We start from the raw sequence: 16,856 nt of genomic DNA, 5'->3' as shown, positions 1-16,856 counted from the left end.
AAGGAATGGAAAAGAAATAAGATGTGAAATAGATTGCGACAGTACAACAGACCCCACCCTTATCTATAATTCTATGGATGCAACTGCTGTCTGATGGAAAAGTTTCAGTGCCGATGCACAACCAACGATCCAACTTATACGGGAAAGAGAAATGTGCACGGTAGAGGGTTAATGGACTGGCGTTGTCGCGCTGTTTAGAGCAGGAAGGTGGGAATCTGGGTCTAACGGGCAACCTGCTTGGATGGCCGTGGCAATTAAGGCAACCCATATAGAGAAGCAGAGCATCCAGGTTCGAGTCCTTGTCCTGCATCAATTTCTAACTCCACCCGTTGCATTGCCGCATTACCCTGTACGGCTCGAAGTCATTATTTCCTTCGTACATCCGCCCTATTGCATTTTCATTAGATTTTTTCATCCAAATATTCAACTGTTTAAAGTATCCGTCTGATGTGTCTTTCATCCGAACGATGGCGTTGGAACATCCTCAGTACTAAGCAAGGAGATGGTAGTAGTACGATGCCTGGTCACAGAAACCTAACACTGAACCAGAAAGACCATTTCATTTTTGAAAATGATACTCCTAATAGTTTCTTACGTAAAGGTTGCCGATCGTCAATGAACGCAAATAAATGTACAATACAATTTTATAATCAGAGATTCAGCATCAGAAGTTATCCCCTCATGAGGTTCTGTTTAGACATAGATTAAATGAGGCAAAAGATGAGCTAAAAGAGATAGGAAACATATCAATTGCCAAATGTTTCATAATAATAAATGCAACGTAAATAGACATTTAGCTACCGCATCAGAACAGGCAATACTGTGAAACATATGGCCAACGATGGAAAATGTATAAATAAAATCTGAACAACAACGCTCAATTGGCTTCACCAACAAGCAGTGAAGTTAATTTTGAATACTAAAGCCAGCACAAGTTGTTGTTGTTGTTGTTGTTGTTGTGGTCTTCAGTCCTGAGACTGGTTTGCTGCAGCTGTCCATGCTACTCTATCCTGTGCACGCTTCTTCATCTCCCAGTACCTACTGCAACCTACATCCTTCTGAATCTGCTTAGTGTATTCATCTCTTGGTCTCCCTCTACGATTTTTACCCTCCACGCTGCCCTCTAATGCTAAATTTGTGATCCCTTGATGCCTCAAAACATGTCCTACCAACCGATCCCTTCTTCTAGTCAAGTTGTGTCACAAACTTCTCTTCTCCCCAATCCTATTCATTACCTCCTCATTAGTTACGTGATCTACCCACCTTATCTTCAGCATTCTTCTGTAGCACCACATTTCGAAAGCTTCTATTCTCTTCTTGTCCATACTAGTTATCGTCCATGTTTCACTTCCATACATGGCTACACTCCATACAAAAACTTTCAGAAACGACTTCCTGAGACTTAAATCTATACTCGATGTTAACAAATTTCTCTTCTTCAGAAACGATTTCCTTGCCATTGCCAGTCTACATTTTATATCCTCTCTACTTCGACCATCATCAGTTATTTTACTCCCTAAATAGCAAAACTCTTTTACTACTTTAAGTGTCTCATTTCCTAATCTGATTCCCTCAGCATCACCCGACTTAATTAGACTACATTCCATTATCCTCGTTTTGCTTTTGATGATGTTCATCTTATATCCACCTTTCAAGACACTGTCCATTCCGTTCAACTGCTCTTCCAAGTCCTTTGCTGTCTCTCACCGAATTCCAACGTCATCGGCGAACCTCAAAGTTTTTACTTCTTCTCCATGAATTTTAATACCTACTCCGAATTTTTCTTTTGTTTCCTTTACTGCTTGCTCAATATACAGATTGAATAACATCGGGGAGAGGCTACAACCCTGTCTCACTCCTTTCCCAACCACTGCTTCCCTTTCATGCCTCTCGACTCTTATAACTGCCATCTGGTTTCTGTACAAATTGTAAATAGCCTTTCGCTCCCTGTATTTTACCCCTGCCACCTTCAGAATGTGAAAGAGAGTATTCCAGTCAACATTGTTAAAAGCTTTCTCTAAGTCTACAAATGCTAGAAACGTAGGTTTGCCTTTTCTTAATCTTTCTTCTAAGTTAGTTGTATTGCCTCACGTGTTCCAACATTTCTACGGAATCCAAACTGATCTTCCCCGAGGTCCGCTTCTACCAGTTTTTCCATTCGTCTGTAAAGAATTCGCGTTAGTATTTTGCAGCTGTGACTTATTAAACTGATAGTTCGGTAATTTTCACATCTGTCAACACCTGTTTTCTTTGGGATTGGAATTATTATATTCTTCTTGTAGTCTGAGGGTATTTCACCTGTCTCATACACCTTACTCACCAGATGGTAGAGTTTTGTCAGGACTGGCTCTCCCAAGGCCGTCAGTAGTTCTAATGGAATGTTGTCTACTCCCGGGGCCTTGTTTCGACTCAGGTCTTTCAGTGCTCTGTCAAACTCTTCACGCAGTATCGTATCTCCCATTTCATCTTCATCTACATCCTCTTCCATTTCCATAATATTGTCCTCAAGTACATCGCCCTTGTATAAACCCTCTCCTTCCACCTTTCTGCCTTCCCTTCTTTGCTTAGAACTGGGTTTCCATCTGAGCTCTTGATATTCATACAAGTGGTTCTCTTCTCTCCAAAGGTCTCTTTAATTTTCCTGTAGGCAGTATCTATCTTACCCCTAGTGAGACAAGCCTCTACATCCTTACATTTGTCCTCTAACCATCCCTGCTTAGCCATTTTGCACTTCCTGTCGATCTCATTTTTGAGACGTTTGTATTCCTTTTTGCCTGCTTCATTTACTGCATTTTTATATTTTCTCCTTTCATCAATTAAATTCAATATTTCTTCTGTTACCCAGGGATTTCTATTAGCCCTCGTCTTTTTACCTACTTGATCGTCTGCTGCTTTCACTACTTCATCCCTCAGAGCTACCCATTCTTCTTCTACTGTATTTCTTTCCCCCATTCCTGTCAAATGTTCCCTTATACTCTCCCTGAAACTCTCTACAACCTCTCGTTCTTTCAGTTTATCCAGGTCCCATCTCCATAAATTCCCACCTTTTTGCAGTTTCTTCAGTTTCAATCTGCAGTTCATAACCAAGAGATTGTGGTCAGAATCCATATCTGCCCCTGGAAATGTCTTACAATTTAGAACCTGGTTCCTAAATCTCTGTCTTACCATTATATAATCTATCTGATACCTTTTAGTATCTCCAGGATTCTTCCAGGAATACAACCTTCTTTTATGATTCTTGAACCAAGTGTTAGCTATGATTAAGTTATGCTCTGTGCAAAATTCTACAAGGCGGCTTCCTCTTTCATTCCTTCCCCCCAATCCATATTCACCCACTATGTTTCCTTCTCTCCCTTTTCCTACTGACGAATTCCAGTCACCCATGACTATTAAATTTTCGTCTCCCTTCACTACCTGAGTAATTTCTTTTATCTCGTCATACATTTCATCAATTTCTTCATCATCTGCAGAGCTAGTTGGCATATAAACATGTACTACTGTAGTAGGCATGGGCTTTTTGTCTATCTTGGCCACAATAATGCGTTCACTATGCTGTTTGTAGTAGGTAACCCGCACTCCTATTTTTTATTCATTATTAAACCTACTCCAGCATTACCTCTATTTGATTTTGTATTTATAATCCTGTAATCACCTAACCAAAAGTCTTGTTCCTCCTGCCACCGAACTTCACTAATTCCCACTATATCTAACTGTAACCTATCCATTTCCCTTTTCAGATTTTCTAACCTACCTGCTCGATTAAGGGATCTGACATTCCACGCTCCGATTCGTAGAACGCCAGTTTTCTTTCTCCTGATAACGACGTCCTCTTGAGTAGTCCCCTCCCGGAGATCCGAATGGGGGACTATTTTCCCTCCGGAATATTTTACTCAAGAGGACGCCATCATCATTTAATCATACAGTAAAGCACAAGTAGTACTGATAAATTACGAATAGGGCTCGAACCCGATAGACAGGAGAATCTGTATCATAGACGGACAGAAATCTTTAGCAGTGTACATAACTTGATTTTAAATTGAGATTATTGAGGTACTAACCCGATAGACATAGGTATATGAATAATAAACAGTCAGAAACCCTTAGAAATGTGCATGGCATGATTTTAAATTGAAATTTTTGAGGTTAATGCCATAAACGAGCGTATAAATAAATGTGGACGAGAACGCCCACATAGCTTCAAGTAAGACAGGAAAATTGAACTTGCATTTATGCCCAGTAAAAAATAGATTACTGAGGCAACTCATAATTCATAAATTAAAAGCACGGCTCGAAACCCATAGGCAAAAGTAACAATGATATAAAAGAATTTAGCAATGGTAGCCCGTAATACACAGAATGAAGAACCCTATAGCACAACGGGCAGCTCCGAATATGAGCTTGTACATTCTATACCTAAGGTGCTCAGCATACTAGTCCATACGGCTCAGCCATTCTACTTTGCCCGTGATTTCTACAGATAACAAACAACAAATGCAATACAAGGGCTGTCCTTTACCAAATCCGAGCGACGCGTTTCTCAGGAACGTAAACTGACAGATCAGCAGCACATTCTGGATCACAGTATTGTTCAGTTCTGGCAGTTGCTTGTAACGTCCATGTCCTACATCATTGCGGGCACTTGTCTTTGAATAGCCGTCGTCCAGCTATCGGTGGTCAACCACGGAGTCCCAGCTTTATCCGGTGCACTGTGAAGCCAGCGCGACTGAGAAAGCCTGCCACGAGTGTGAACGCAAAAGAGGCGGTTGCCCAGGTACGGCCAAACGGGATATATCACGCTTTCGATTGCATATCAAAAAAGCGCACTGATCCAAGTCGTACTTTACTAATTTTCTTTCTTTTTACATTGTATCGTCATTTTGTAATTCTTGTACAAGTTGAGAAGACATAATGAAATTCGTCAGTGCTTCTCATGCAGAGAGTGCAGCTGTAGGAAAAAGTGAAAGTGCAACTGCGCCATATTTTGCACGAAGAATTAAGTCTGAGAAACATACGTGCGAGTGTTAGTTGGCTGTTAACGAAATTTAAATATGATATTAAAAATTAGAGCAGTTATTATCTCGTTTTAAAAAGAATAGTCTCATTCGTGTTTACGTATGTTATTTTTCATGAAATACTTTGCAGTGTATCGTACTCGGAGCTAACGAGCTATCAAATGATGAAAACTGTCATCACCTTACACCCGGTCGTTGTAATTATACTATCTCATTTTAACACATTATAACACGGGAACTAACTACCGAGCGAGTACCGATGTCAAGGACATGGGGAAGAGGTAAGGCAGAATCAGTTCAATTGAAAAACTTTTAATGTGCTGGTACGGTACATCATACAATTACATACCGGTCCCATTCCTGCTACAAAAGGGGCTCAACATGGCGCCCATCAGTGTCCAGAAGCGTCTGAAAACCCAGGATTGCGTTCTCTACAGCAGAACGAACCTCGTCCCTAGGTATACTGTCTACCTCTCTTGATATGTTGCGCTTCAGATCAGCATACATGCGAATGTTCCCCTGATAAACACTGTCCTAGGACAGGTAGCCTAAAAATGGCTCAAATGACTCTGAACACTATGGGACTTAACATCTGAGGTCATCAGCCCCCTAGAACTTAGAACTACTTAAACCTAACTAACCTAACGGTACACACGCATCCATGTCCGAGGCAGGATTCGAACCTCCGACCGTAGCGGTCGCACGGATCCAGACTGAAGCGTCTAGAACCGCTCGGTCACACCGGCCGGCTCAGGTAACCCCACCACCAGAAATCACAGGGAGTGAGATGAGGTGATCGTGCCCGCACAGCATATGGAAACGATGATCTGATAATTCAACAGTTTACAGATGCGTTCCAGAGTATCAGGTGAACCTCACGAGCGATGTGTGGTCGGGCCCGATCTTGCATGAAAATTGTGGAGTCCAGTGCGTCTGTCTCCGGCAGAGTGGGTATGACATGCGGGCGAAGCATATCGTAGTAACGCTGCACGTCTTTGATGCTTGAGCGCCAACCTGTTCAAAAAATGAACGTATCCGTGAAGCCACATCATACGATGAAACGTTCACCACACAGAGGAACTTCATGCACAGTGAGTGGAGACGAAGATCCCCACACTTGGCTATTCTGTGTGTTCACCTCACCCGATAGAGAAAAATGAGCTTCGCCTGTTTGTAGGATGGTGCAGGGCCAGCCTTCATCTATTTCAATCGTTACAGTAAAGTGGAGAGGGAAGTCAGCACGTCGTTGTGCATCCTGTGGAACAAACTGCTGTACGATATGGATTTTGTACGGATACCATTTGAAAATTGTTCGAAGCACCTTTCGGTCATGGACCACGGGATGTTCCTCTGTCGTGACCCTTCCGTAATCGTTTCAGCCTCTGATATTCCCGAAGTGCAGCTGCTCCATTACTGCTGTGTTGATAATAGAGCTTCACCAATAATGCTCTGCTCATTTTGTCAACGCTCATGTTGACACATCAAAAACAGCACTGAGACTGGTTAGGTGTATGAGACTATGAATCACGATGACAGATCACTGCACCTGGTGGTCAAGGCCGGAACTGGACGTTGACGCTGCGACACATGGAAAACATGCACCCCACACTCAAGATACTCGTACGGTAACTAGTTGCCGTATTGTAATGTGTTAAATAGGAATAGTTTAACTATAACCACCCGGTACATTAAACATGTGAGTGTTTGTCAGATTAATTGTTTTGCTCTTTGTACGAAATTTGACCCTTGAAGAATATTTATAGCAAATACACATAAATTTAAATAAAAATTAAATTACCAAAATCTGCGAAATAACAATACTCGGTTTTATTATGAAGCAAATTGAAATACGCTGTTTGACCATTAAAACTCAATTCTAAATCGGACAGAATGTCCTTGTACAGCCATGCGACCATGATGAATATCATTATTGGAAAAAGACTGTATAGATTTTAAAAATAGTCAATGATTTTGTCTGAATTTGTTTATTAACTGTCGTGACGCATTTATGGTTTAACCGATCATCTGATGACCAATTATAAGCAAAATGAAATAACATATATCGGGGTCCCAATTTTATAGACACGAAAATGTTTTACAAAAATCAGTTGTAAGCGAAAAATATTCAAGACCAAAACGCTTTCTGATACAGAAATAATACCATTTTCGATGTAAATACATGACACTTTGATTCAGATGCAAATTCTTCCATTACAGCTATACAAGTACCACCATTACTTACACATTTTGACCCTAGCTGTTGAAATACTATACTAGCAACAGCCCGCGCCACTATGTGTACTGGGAGGAAGACTCGGTCACGCTAGGTGGCGTAACCGTATCGATGCACGTTAAAACAGCGGCACACAGATTCGTGGACAATGTAAGTATTATATTTCAATTTTTAAACAACAACTGCCGAAAATGTGCGTCAATATATATAAAATTTAAAAATTGCTTGCCCACACACAGGCAAAAACCCTCCGTTACTTACAAAAATTTGATTAACGCGTTACTTAGATTGAATTTTCTCATTACAAGGGCATTGATGGGCGAGTTTTTAAATTATTAAACAGCATTCTAAACCAATATTGCACAAAATATTTTTATTCAAAACAACACGTTTCAACACTCTTAGCTGTCATGCTCTGGTGTTAAACGATTGATTGTTGTTCTAAACCATGCCCATTTCACGCTGAACCTCGTGCATAAGATGCCAAATGGATAAAACTCTTCGCATTATAAACGTATGCCATAACTACAATATGTAAAATATTTTAAATATCTTAGCGATGGCAGACGTTTATAATGTGTTGGGTTTTACCCATCCGACATCTTGTGCACGAGCCGCTTGGGGTAGCAACCCGGTCGAGGGCGTCCTGCCACGGTTCGTGTGGCGCACCCCATCGGAGGTTCGAGTCCTCCCTCGGGCATGAGTATGTCTTATCCTTAGCCTAAGATAGTTTAAGTCAGATTAAGTAACGTGTAAGCTTAGGGACCGATGGCCTCAGCTGTTTGGTGCCATAAAATCTTACCAGAAATTTCCAAATATTTTTCTTGTGCTTGAAGTCCAGGTTAAAATGATCACGACTTACTATAAGAAAGTGTTAGACCTGACGATGACAGCTAAGACTATTGAAACTGGATGTCTTGAATAAAAATTGTATTGTGCAATCTTGGCTTCTCAACGGTTTGTAATAACGTGTTACTTATAAACAGCGTATAATAATCTTTACAAGGCTTTTTCTTTGTATACATAATGTAAAATTGACTAGATACGATCGACTGCAATCTGTTAGAGTGCAAATATGTAACTTCGCGCAAAAAAATTAAATTTTATTACAAAGTAAAAGTTCTTGGGACGCTGCTCATCCGATCAAGTGAAATTATGTACAGCATTACAGAAGTTAAGACTTTAGTAATGAATTTCCTATATGTTTCACAACATAACAAACATTCATGGGTCGTCATTCACCCGACCTAGTGTGAAATATGTGTAACATTAGATGAAGCTAAAATTTAAAAAACTATGCTGGGAGATTGTTAATGCAGGCGAGGAAGATGTCCAAATGCGTAATGAAAGTGTCTCATCCCATCCATCTCAAATAGCTGTTAAAAATTGTTGCACTACTGCATGAAAATGGAAAAATATCAGAGTACTTAAAAGAAGAAAGACAATGGCGAATGTATGGCGTGTTATACTTCATCTAAATGATTAGTCATATTTATCAGGTGCAAAACAGAAAGATCTGTTCACGATGTATCCATTCCTTCCCTGAACATAAGATGGCGGTTTACAGTAAACTTTGCAACATCTGATCCCAAGATTGGAGTAGAATAATAAACAGAAGTCAGCGTTGAGTTTATTTCATCAGTGTAAATTTGTTACACTCTTGTAAAGAATGTAAAAGGAAATGAGAAATGGTTTTTGTTGACTACAGTTCACCTAGTTCAGTTATTCCATTGCTCTAAAGACCTTTATAATCTATTCAGGAATCAGGCGTTTTGGATGCAGCTCATGATTTGCAGAGGGAAAATGTGTAATGTGACACACCAAACAGGTAGGGATTTACATTTCTTTTAAATATTCTGTTTATCCATCAGTTTGCCATAAGATCATTTCATTTTAATTTTTATTTACAGAGAGGTTTCACAGTGTGAACCACCCTACGCTTACTTTTGTCCGAACTGGCTTACAGATTATTACGTTAGTATCCTCATACGTGGTACGTTGACTGCCATTAGTGAATCATAAATCGAGATACATTCAAAACCGAAGTTCTCTGGCATAATACCCTTCACATTATAAAAGTGTTTGATTAAACTTCAGTCATCGAATAGCACATTTAAAGGGGTTACTTCTTTTATCTAGATGATTCCCGATTGAACAACCTGCACTGAATTGCGGCACATCATACATTACAACTATAAACAACAGATTGTGTATTAAGTGCAGAGATTCAACTTAAACGCACTGTGGTAAGAGCTGCTAACAGCTTAGTTAATAATTCACTGGCTGAATGTCTCGCAAGGTTATAAAACATGAACAGCTTTCAATTTCTATTAGCTAACCAGCCTCTGTTTGTTGATACCAATTGAAAGCTGTTCACATGCTCTAACGTTGAAAGACATGCGGCAAGGGAATTATTAATTAAGTTGTTAGCAGTGTTTACCACCTTGTGTTTTAATTAAATCTGTGCACTCAGTACTCAGCCTGTCAATTCAAGCTCCTCACGTATGATGTGCTGCAAAACGTAATTTTCTCTTTCTAACAGCTTTATTATACTCTTGATGTTTACCTTACTGCGATTACTGGTTTCTGAAAAACAATCGTGCCATTTAATTGCCGTCCATAAGGAAGTATGCGGAGGAGGAGCTTTGTACACCTGTTGAACAACTTGAGTTAGACGATTATCCTGTCGCAATGAATGGCGCCACCTGAGGGGGCCCAGCGAGAGTGACGCAATGGCGTGGCACCGGGGCAGCTGCCGATCCCCTGGGTCGCCTGCTGCAGGTGCAGGAGGCGGCGAGGCACGATGAGGCGCTGCAGGAGCGCGTCATCAAGGAGGCGCTGCGCCTCTTCCCGCCGGGCCCGCTGCTGTCGCGCGAGCTGGCCGCCGACGTGGCGCTGGCCGGGGAGCCGCCCACCGTCCTGCCCGCGGGCTGCACCGCCGTCGTCTTCGTCTTCTTCCTGCACCGCGACCCGCGCGTCTGGGACGACCCGCTCTCCTTCCGTCCGGACAGGTACTAGCTGCTCCTGCTATAATTTATCTTTAAACTCTTACTGGCGTCTCTTTCGTTGTACTTCAAGTTATACACGAATGACAAAATTTAACGTACTTCGCAGTTTCTTTGTATAATATCATACAGGAGTTTTCTTTCTGTAACCATCAATTTAAACCAAGCTGAAGTTTCCTGAGCCTAAAAGTATGTACTCAAAAACATCATGCAGAGACCTGTACAGGGAACTGTATTCAGTAACCGATTCGATTCATATATTTTTATTAAGACTGCCGAATAATTAATAAGTGTTGTAAACTGACGTTTTGTATTAAATATCTTGGCCACAATAGCGTAACAATAATCATACGCATATCACAAGGAAACTGTGGCGTGCGATTAGGATTGCAGTATTTTACAAATCTTGGGCAGGACTACAACAAAACCAATTACTTATTATTAGCGTAACATGAGGTTTAATTTAATCGCTCCCTCTCCCGGCTACAGATAGTTATCCTATGAAAGAAATCTCCAACTCGGAACGTGCACCAATTTTGTCTGTCAAGCACTGTAAATGGCACTAAAATTTTTCACAAGAGTGATCTCACACAATTCAGCGAGCTATTATTCAAGGTGGCAACATGTTTCCTTAAACTATACCACACGCGCAACACTAATGTATTCTTTCCTGTCAAAAAAAAAAAAATCCTGAGAGTTCTTACGAAATAATCAGCGTTCATATATTAGCAAAGAAGAATTTCAATATGTAAGATTGTGTTCGGACCATATTTAAAGATTATTCATAATCTAAGTCCAATTTATGATTTCTGTGTGAGGTCTGGGCCACGAATACACAAATATTATCGCGAAAACTGACCATCAAGAGTCATGTGTCCTTAGTAGTTTGATTTGAAACAGCCGCTGCAGTATTTAACTAAGATGGCGGATAACATACGACAATAACTTATCGAATTTGGTTCATGCGTTGTTTTACTCTCAACAAATAATATAAATTACATCTTTTCTGTACCTTAACTATATTCATTAACGTTTAAAAGTATTTCTCAGTGTTAATCACTTATTATTCAGCAGTTCACACGATTTTAACTTAAAATGACTCTATCCGTCACTTCTGTACGTAAGTCACTCCTTCCATCGAAATATTTATTCAGATTCTTGGAGTCTGTTTCACCCGACACAGTTTGAAAACAACTGCATTCTCTAATACTTGTTTCTATCAGTCCTCACGACATCAGTGTTTTGGAACTCTCCATCACCTTCCTCTTGAAATACAAGCGCTTACACCTTTTTGTGCTTTCTTATTTATAACTGTACATCACAGTTCTTCCTCGAACCAGATATCAGATGGAATTTAAAAAATGCCACTGAATGGGCTAAAAAAGTAGACTTTACACTGTCTCCTTACCAAAATAATCATTTAAAAATCTGCGAGTTTCAAATTTCCTATTGCACCGGTTACAATAGATTGAATGTTAAGATCACATGTTTCTTAGTACTGTTTTCATTTATCATTGCATGTATGAGTAATTTTACCTAGGTACCACTTGATACTAACTGCTTCACAATTTCACTTCACGTAGACTTCACTTTCACAGGCGTAAGGTACACTGACGAAACAAATTGCCACAACAAAAAATAGTGAATGTAGAATAATGAAATTTCGAGAATACATCTGTCTACGCAACATATTTAAATGAGTACCTTTGCAAGATCACAGGTTAAAGTATGTGCGAGATAAGCCATTCCAAATGTGAGATGCTCGTACATTAACATACGGTGTAGCGACAGAATGTTGAGCACAAGCATGCAAACTTCAATGCGTTGTTTTTTTCAGGTATGGCGCGTCAGTTTGTCGGATGGAGTTCTGTGTCTGTTGCAGTTTGCCTGCCAATAAAGAGACTGTTATTGGTTTTTACTAATGTGGTAGAGTGACGTACGCACATGTCCCATATGAGCTTGACAGATCTAGTAATCGAACAGGCCAAAGCAACACGTCGATGCCGTGTAGAGTATGTAGGGTTACAGCAGCGGTGCGTTGACGACAGTTAACCAGTTGGAAAATAGCTCTGCAGGGCTGATCAAGAATGGCAGCACAACAGTATAATCACCAAACTGACGTACAATTTGGCAGTTAGGTTGCGTAGTACACCCACAAGAGGGCTCCTACTGTCGTACGAAATCGTGTCCCAGACCACAACTCCAGGTATAGGTCCCTCGTGTTGGCACGCAGACAGCTTGGTTGCAGGCCTTCATCTGGCCTCCGCCTAACCAACACGCGGCCATCACAGGCACCGAGGCAGAACCAGCTTTCATTAGAAGACATAAGAGGCCTCTATCCTGCCCTGCAATGAGCTCTCACTTGACACCACTGAAGTCACAAACGACGGTGGCACACAGTCATTGATATGCACGCTACAGGGCGGCTGGCTTGGAACTATAATTGAAATAATACATTTATAACTGTTCATTTTGTCACTGTGGTGCCAGTTGCTGCTCATATTGTTGCCGCAGATTGAGTACGAATCGCCAGAGCCATTCGCCAAACACGACGGTCTTTGCTCTCGGTGGGGGAAAATGGCCGTCCAGAGCCCGGTCTTCCTGCAGCCGGACATTTTCACGGCCACCGCCGCCAGCAACCATACCTGCCAAGTATTGATGTAGTATGGCAGATAGAACATCTATCTACTCATAGACCTATTACATGACCTCGTAGGAACTCAGTGAGTTGCTGATAAAGGTGTCTTTGTCACCTGAATGGCATTGTCGACTAACATCAACTCACCGCGTCTAATTTCACAAGTAACTACGCTCGCGACTGTTAAAGAGTGTATATAAAGCAAACCTGATTTGAATCCTCATAGTGGTGCCACTCGCGCCATTCTTATACGACTGGCACGAAATCTCAACAGACATCGTCTTTCAGATGTAGAAATACACCTACCAACTTTCGTTTACGTTGCACAACTCCTCCTTCATGTTGCGATTTTTTTTCTTTGGGTCAGTGTATAATGTCAGAAAATGTCGTATTGTACGAAGCATATTCCTCCCGTAGCTGTTTCATTAACTCACTTTTGTGTGGATGGTTTATGTTACATTCCTTATTATTCACCAGGTTCCGTAATCAAGCTAGGGGAATTTATGTACTGCTCATAAAAGCTTAACAATGCTCAAAAATTTAGCATCAGTTTCCCACATAGTTAACTTAAAACCAGCATGAGAAAGTAAGGCCTCTAGATGACAGGGTTCGTGAAGATTTTTGGCGGTGTTTGCATAAAGAAGATGAGCAGATATTATTATGTGCGCCTTACCTGTCGCTATTATATTTACACTATACATCTTGGTGTTGTGTCTCGCTAACGCTTTAAGTGCGGTTCTGAGTGCCGACACTTCGCCGCAGGTTCCTGCCCGAGGAGAGCAAGGAGCGGCACCCGTTCGCCTTCCTGCCGTTCGGCGGCGGGCCGCGCTCCTGCCTGGGCAGCAAGTACGCGCAGCTGCAGATGCGCGCCGCCCTCTCCAGGTTGCTGCCGGCGTTCCGCGTGACCACGACGGCCACGCGCGAGGAGCTCGAGGACTTCCAAATGGGAATGGTCATCAGCCCGCGGAAGGGTTTCAAGTTGCACTTTGAACCGCTGGACTGATACGGGGTACCCACAGACACAGCTTTGAGCGTCATGGACACAAAATAAGTGCTTTCCTCGATAAACCGACGATTAAATTGCTGCAGTAACTAAAAATTTCACGTAAAAATACTTCAGATTCAAGTCGTTGATATCTTCAAAAAAAAATAATGTAGATAAGGAATTCGTGGCATCACTCATTCGCTCTCTATTGGATACTGCCACGCTTCAGACGGATTTAGTGCTGGCTCATAGTCGTTAGAGGAGCAGCAGACAGTGTTATGAGGTTTTCTACGCATACACTCTAAACGCAAAATGTTATCATCTTAATGTAACAGAAATAGGCAAAAGTTCCTATTTCTAGTCAAACTATATAAAATTAGTCTTTAAGTGTAAGACATAGTTTTAGCATCACATATAGCTTGTATTTATGACTGGGATGAAGAACAAGATGTTAAAATACATTAGAATCATACATGCTATAACGGAGAGATTAAATGGCTTTTGATCATATAGTAGCTATTTGAGGACTTACATACCATTCATCATTATTGAACACCGCTGATTATTTTAAAAGTTCCTTCCTGAGACTTATTTTGTAATTTCGTTTTCGTGTCAAAACGGTGCTATTTTTATGAACGTACAAATATTAGTGAGCTGTTATACTAACTACGTTCTTCAGAACACATACTCCTAACTACAAAGAGCTGAGCGTTAAATACATTGTAATAATAGCAGACATTCAAGGTACAGTACTGGGTTTATACTTCATGTATCGTTTTTCGAAACGTGTATTGGATGATGTACCTCCTCTTACATATTATTTATTACTGTGCTTGTTAAGAAACACTCGACATAATTTCCTCCATGTGCAAGATACAATTCATTTACTTTTACGAGTATGCGTTTAAGCACTTAAAGTAGAGTCTTTAGAGGTCTTTATTTTTGGCGTAATTTTATACATGTTTCTACAATATGCTGCAGTAGAGAACGAAAGTTCCAAGTAAATAGCTTGTACACTGAGACCCATACAATGTCCTTTGCCTTTTAGAATAGTCAGGGTACCATCTGTTACAGTAACAAGGAATGTACTTATTTTACTGTCTCTGTCACTATAGATTTTGCGGCGTTGTATACTAAGATTGAGCTAGGCTATACACAGTGCAGTTCACATTAAAACCACGATCAGCCACTGATTGCCCTAAATTTACTCAACCCAGTGATGTATCATTTAACCTACTAATACAACAAGACTAAAATCCTCGTATGAAATAAATTTTCAGTTCATAATTTTGTTGACATTTACGGAAAAGTTATACCACAGAAACTGGCACCTGAAGAACCGAAATTTTGCAGTTGAAACAGCACACCATCATTTTAAATGACAAATTTCTCTTTTATATTCCAATCAATAGTACAGCTACATAAAAATTACACTAGTTAACAAATTCAAACTTTTTTCTACATCTTGTTTGCAAATGGATGGATTTACATAATTTTAGGGTGCTGAATACACTGGTGAAATCAGTTTATCTCTATGACGTCACATTTCCTAGATACACAGCAAAATAAAAAGTGGTAATAGAAAAAATTGACACAATGTAGTCAAAAAACATTCAGAACCTTTAAAATCAATACTATTTTGTATGTATATATGGGCATGATTCCAATAAAAGGTCCAAATATGTTCAGAAGATACTTTCACCTTTAATCGTCTTTGGGTTTTGAAAAATGCGACGACGGAGCCCTTCTGTTTGCCGTTTCATCACTGTCCCTAACAAGACCCCGGCAGTAGCCACCCACCATCGAAGGGTTACAATGGCCTTGGTAACGGTGTTCCATGGTATGAATATCTTCGTGAAATCGTTCACCATGCTCATCGTTTACGGCTACCAAATTTTCCCTGAAGAAATCTTGGTGAGAATGTAAAAAGTGAATTTTAAGCGACATTCTACATTCCATTTTCTTGTAGTTGTCCAACAGATCATTCACAATGGTAACATAGTTTTTGTCTTTTCTGTTATCCAAAAAGCCCTTCACAACTGCTTTAAAAGGACACCATGCAGCGAACTGGATATCTGTGAGTTTGGTATCAAAAGTTGGATCTTTCAGCAAGTTTATTATTTGTGGTCCAACACATATACCCTCTTTCAGCTTTGCCTCCTTTATTTGGGAAACTTTTCCTTGAAGTGATTGAAGGCCTCACCCTCTTTATCAACAGCTTTTACAAAGTATTGTTCACAATTACGTTTCCAGGAATATATGACTTCCTTATAGGCCATTCCTTGACTGTATACTATTTCTTGGTGTCACGGCTGTCCCAAAGGCACAAAAAGCAGCGGTATTTCGTGAATCCAGCCTGTAAACCTGTAAGAAGTGCACCAACCACAGTAAAGCTGTCAATCATGATCCTTATATTTGATTGCCTCTAGCAGCAATGCGATGGATTCATAAGTTTCTTTAATGTCTTGTACGTAAGCCAAAGATACCGATGGAAATGCATTGTCATTATGCAATACTACTACTTTCAAGCTGATTTTACTGGAGTCAATAAATTGTCGCCACTCCTGACGATTATGTTATACACCTAGCTGCATCATCAGACCATTGATATCTCTACATACACACATTGAATTCTATATATCGAAATATTGAGCAAAGGAAGCATCTATTGATCTGAAACAGGAAATTTTTTTCCCTGGAGCTAGAAGGTTCCTTTGTAGCAGTCTCTACCCCAAGAGATCAGCTTGCTGTTTCCAAAGGTTTAGATCGCGAACCAAATCGTTCAATTCCTTTTAATTAACGAACTGATGCGACGTGTCCTGATATTGAGGGCTGTTGTCTTCTATATGTTCAATACTTTCTGATTCGCTTCACATGGTGTCTGCTTCCATGGATTTCAAGTTACAGACAGGAACAGGTCATCCCTCAGCATGGGGCATAGGTTAAAAGCACTGAAGATACATTTGGATTATTTTATGTCTAG

The 16,856-nt window shown here is 40.4% G+C and overlaps 1 protein-coding gene across 1 annotated transcript in view; it reads left to right on the top strand.

Annotated features, from left to right (window-relative positions):
- LOC126484901 (cytochrome P450 4V2-like) overlaps nt 1–14,854 on the top strand; it is a 113,831-nt gene extending 98,977 nt beyond the window's left edge. The window contains exons 6-7 of the mRNA XM_050108501.1: nt 10,027–10,256; nt 13,651–14,854. Of these exons, the coding sequence (XP_049964458.1) occupies nt 10,027–10,256; nt 13,651–13,891 (471 nt within the window). The 3' untranslated portion in view covers nt 13,892–14,854. The remainder of the gene's footprint in view (nt 1–10,026; nt 10,257–13,650) is intronic.
- Nucleotides 14,855–16,856: the final 2,002 nt, after the last annotated feature.

The sequence above is a fragment of the Schistocerca serialis genome, chromosome 6, assembly GCF_023864345.2.
Source record: "Schistocerca serialis cubense isolate TAMUIC-IGC-003099 chromosome 6, iqSchSeri2.2, whole genome shotgun sequence".
Classification (NCBI taxonomy): Eukaryota; Metazoa; Arthropoda; class Insecta; order Orthoptera; family Acrididae; genus Schistocerca; species Schistocerca serialis.
The sequence above is the reverse complement of the archived record's forward strand: the minus strand, read 5'-3'. Positions and strand labels throughout refer to the sequence as shown.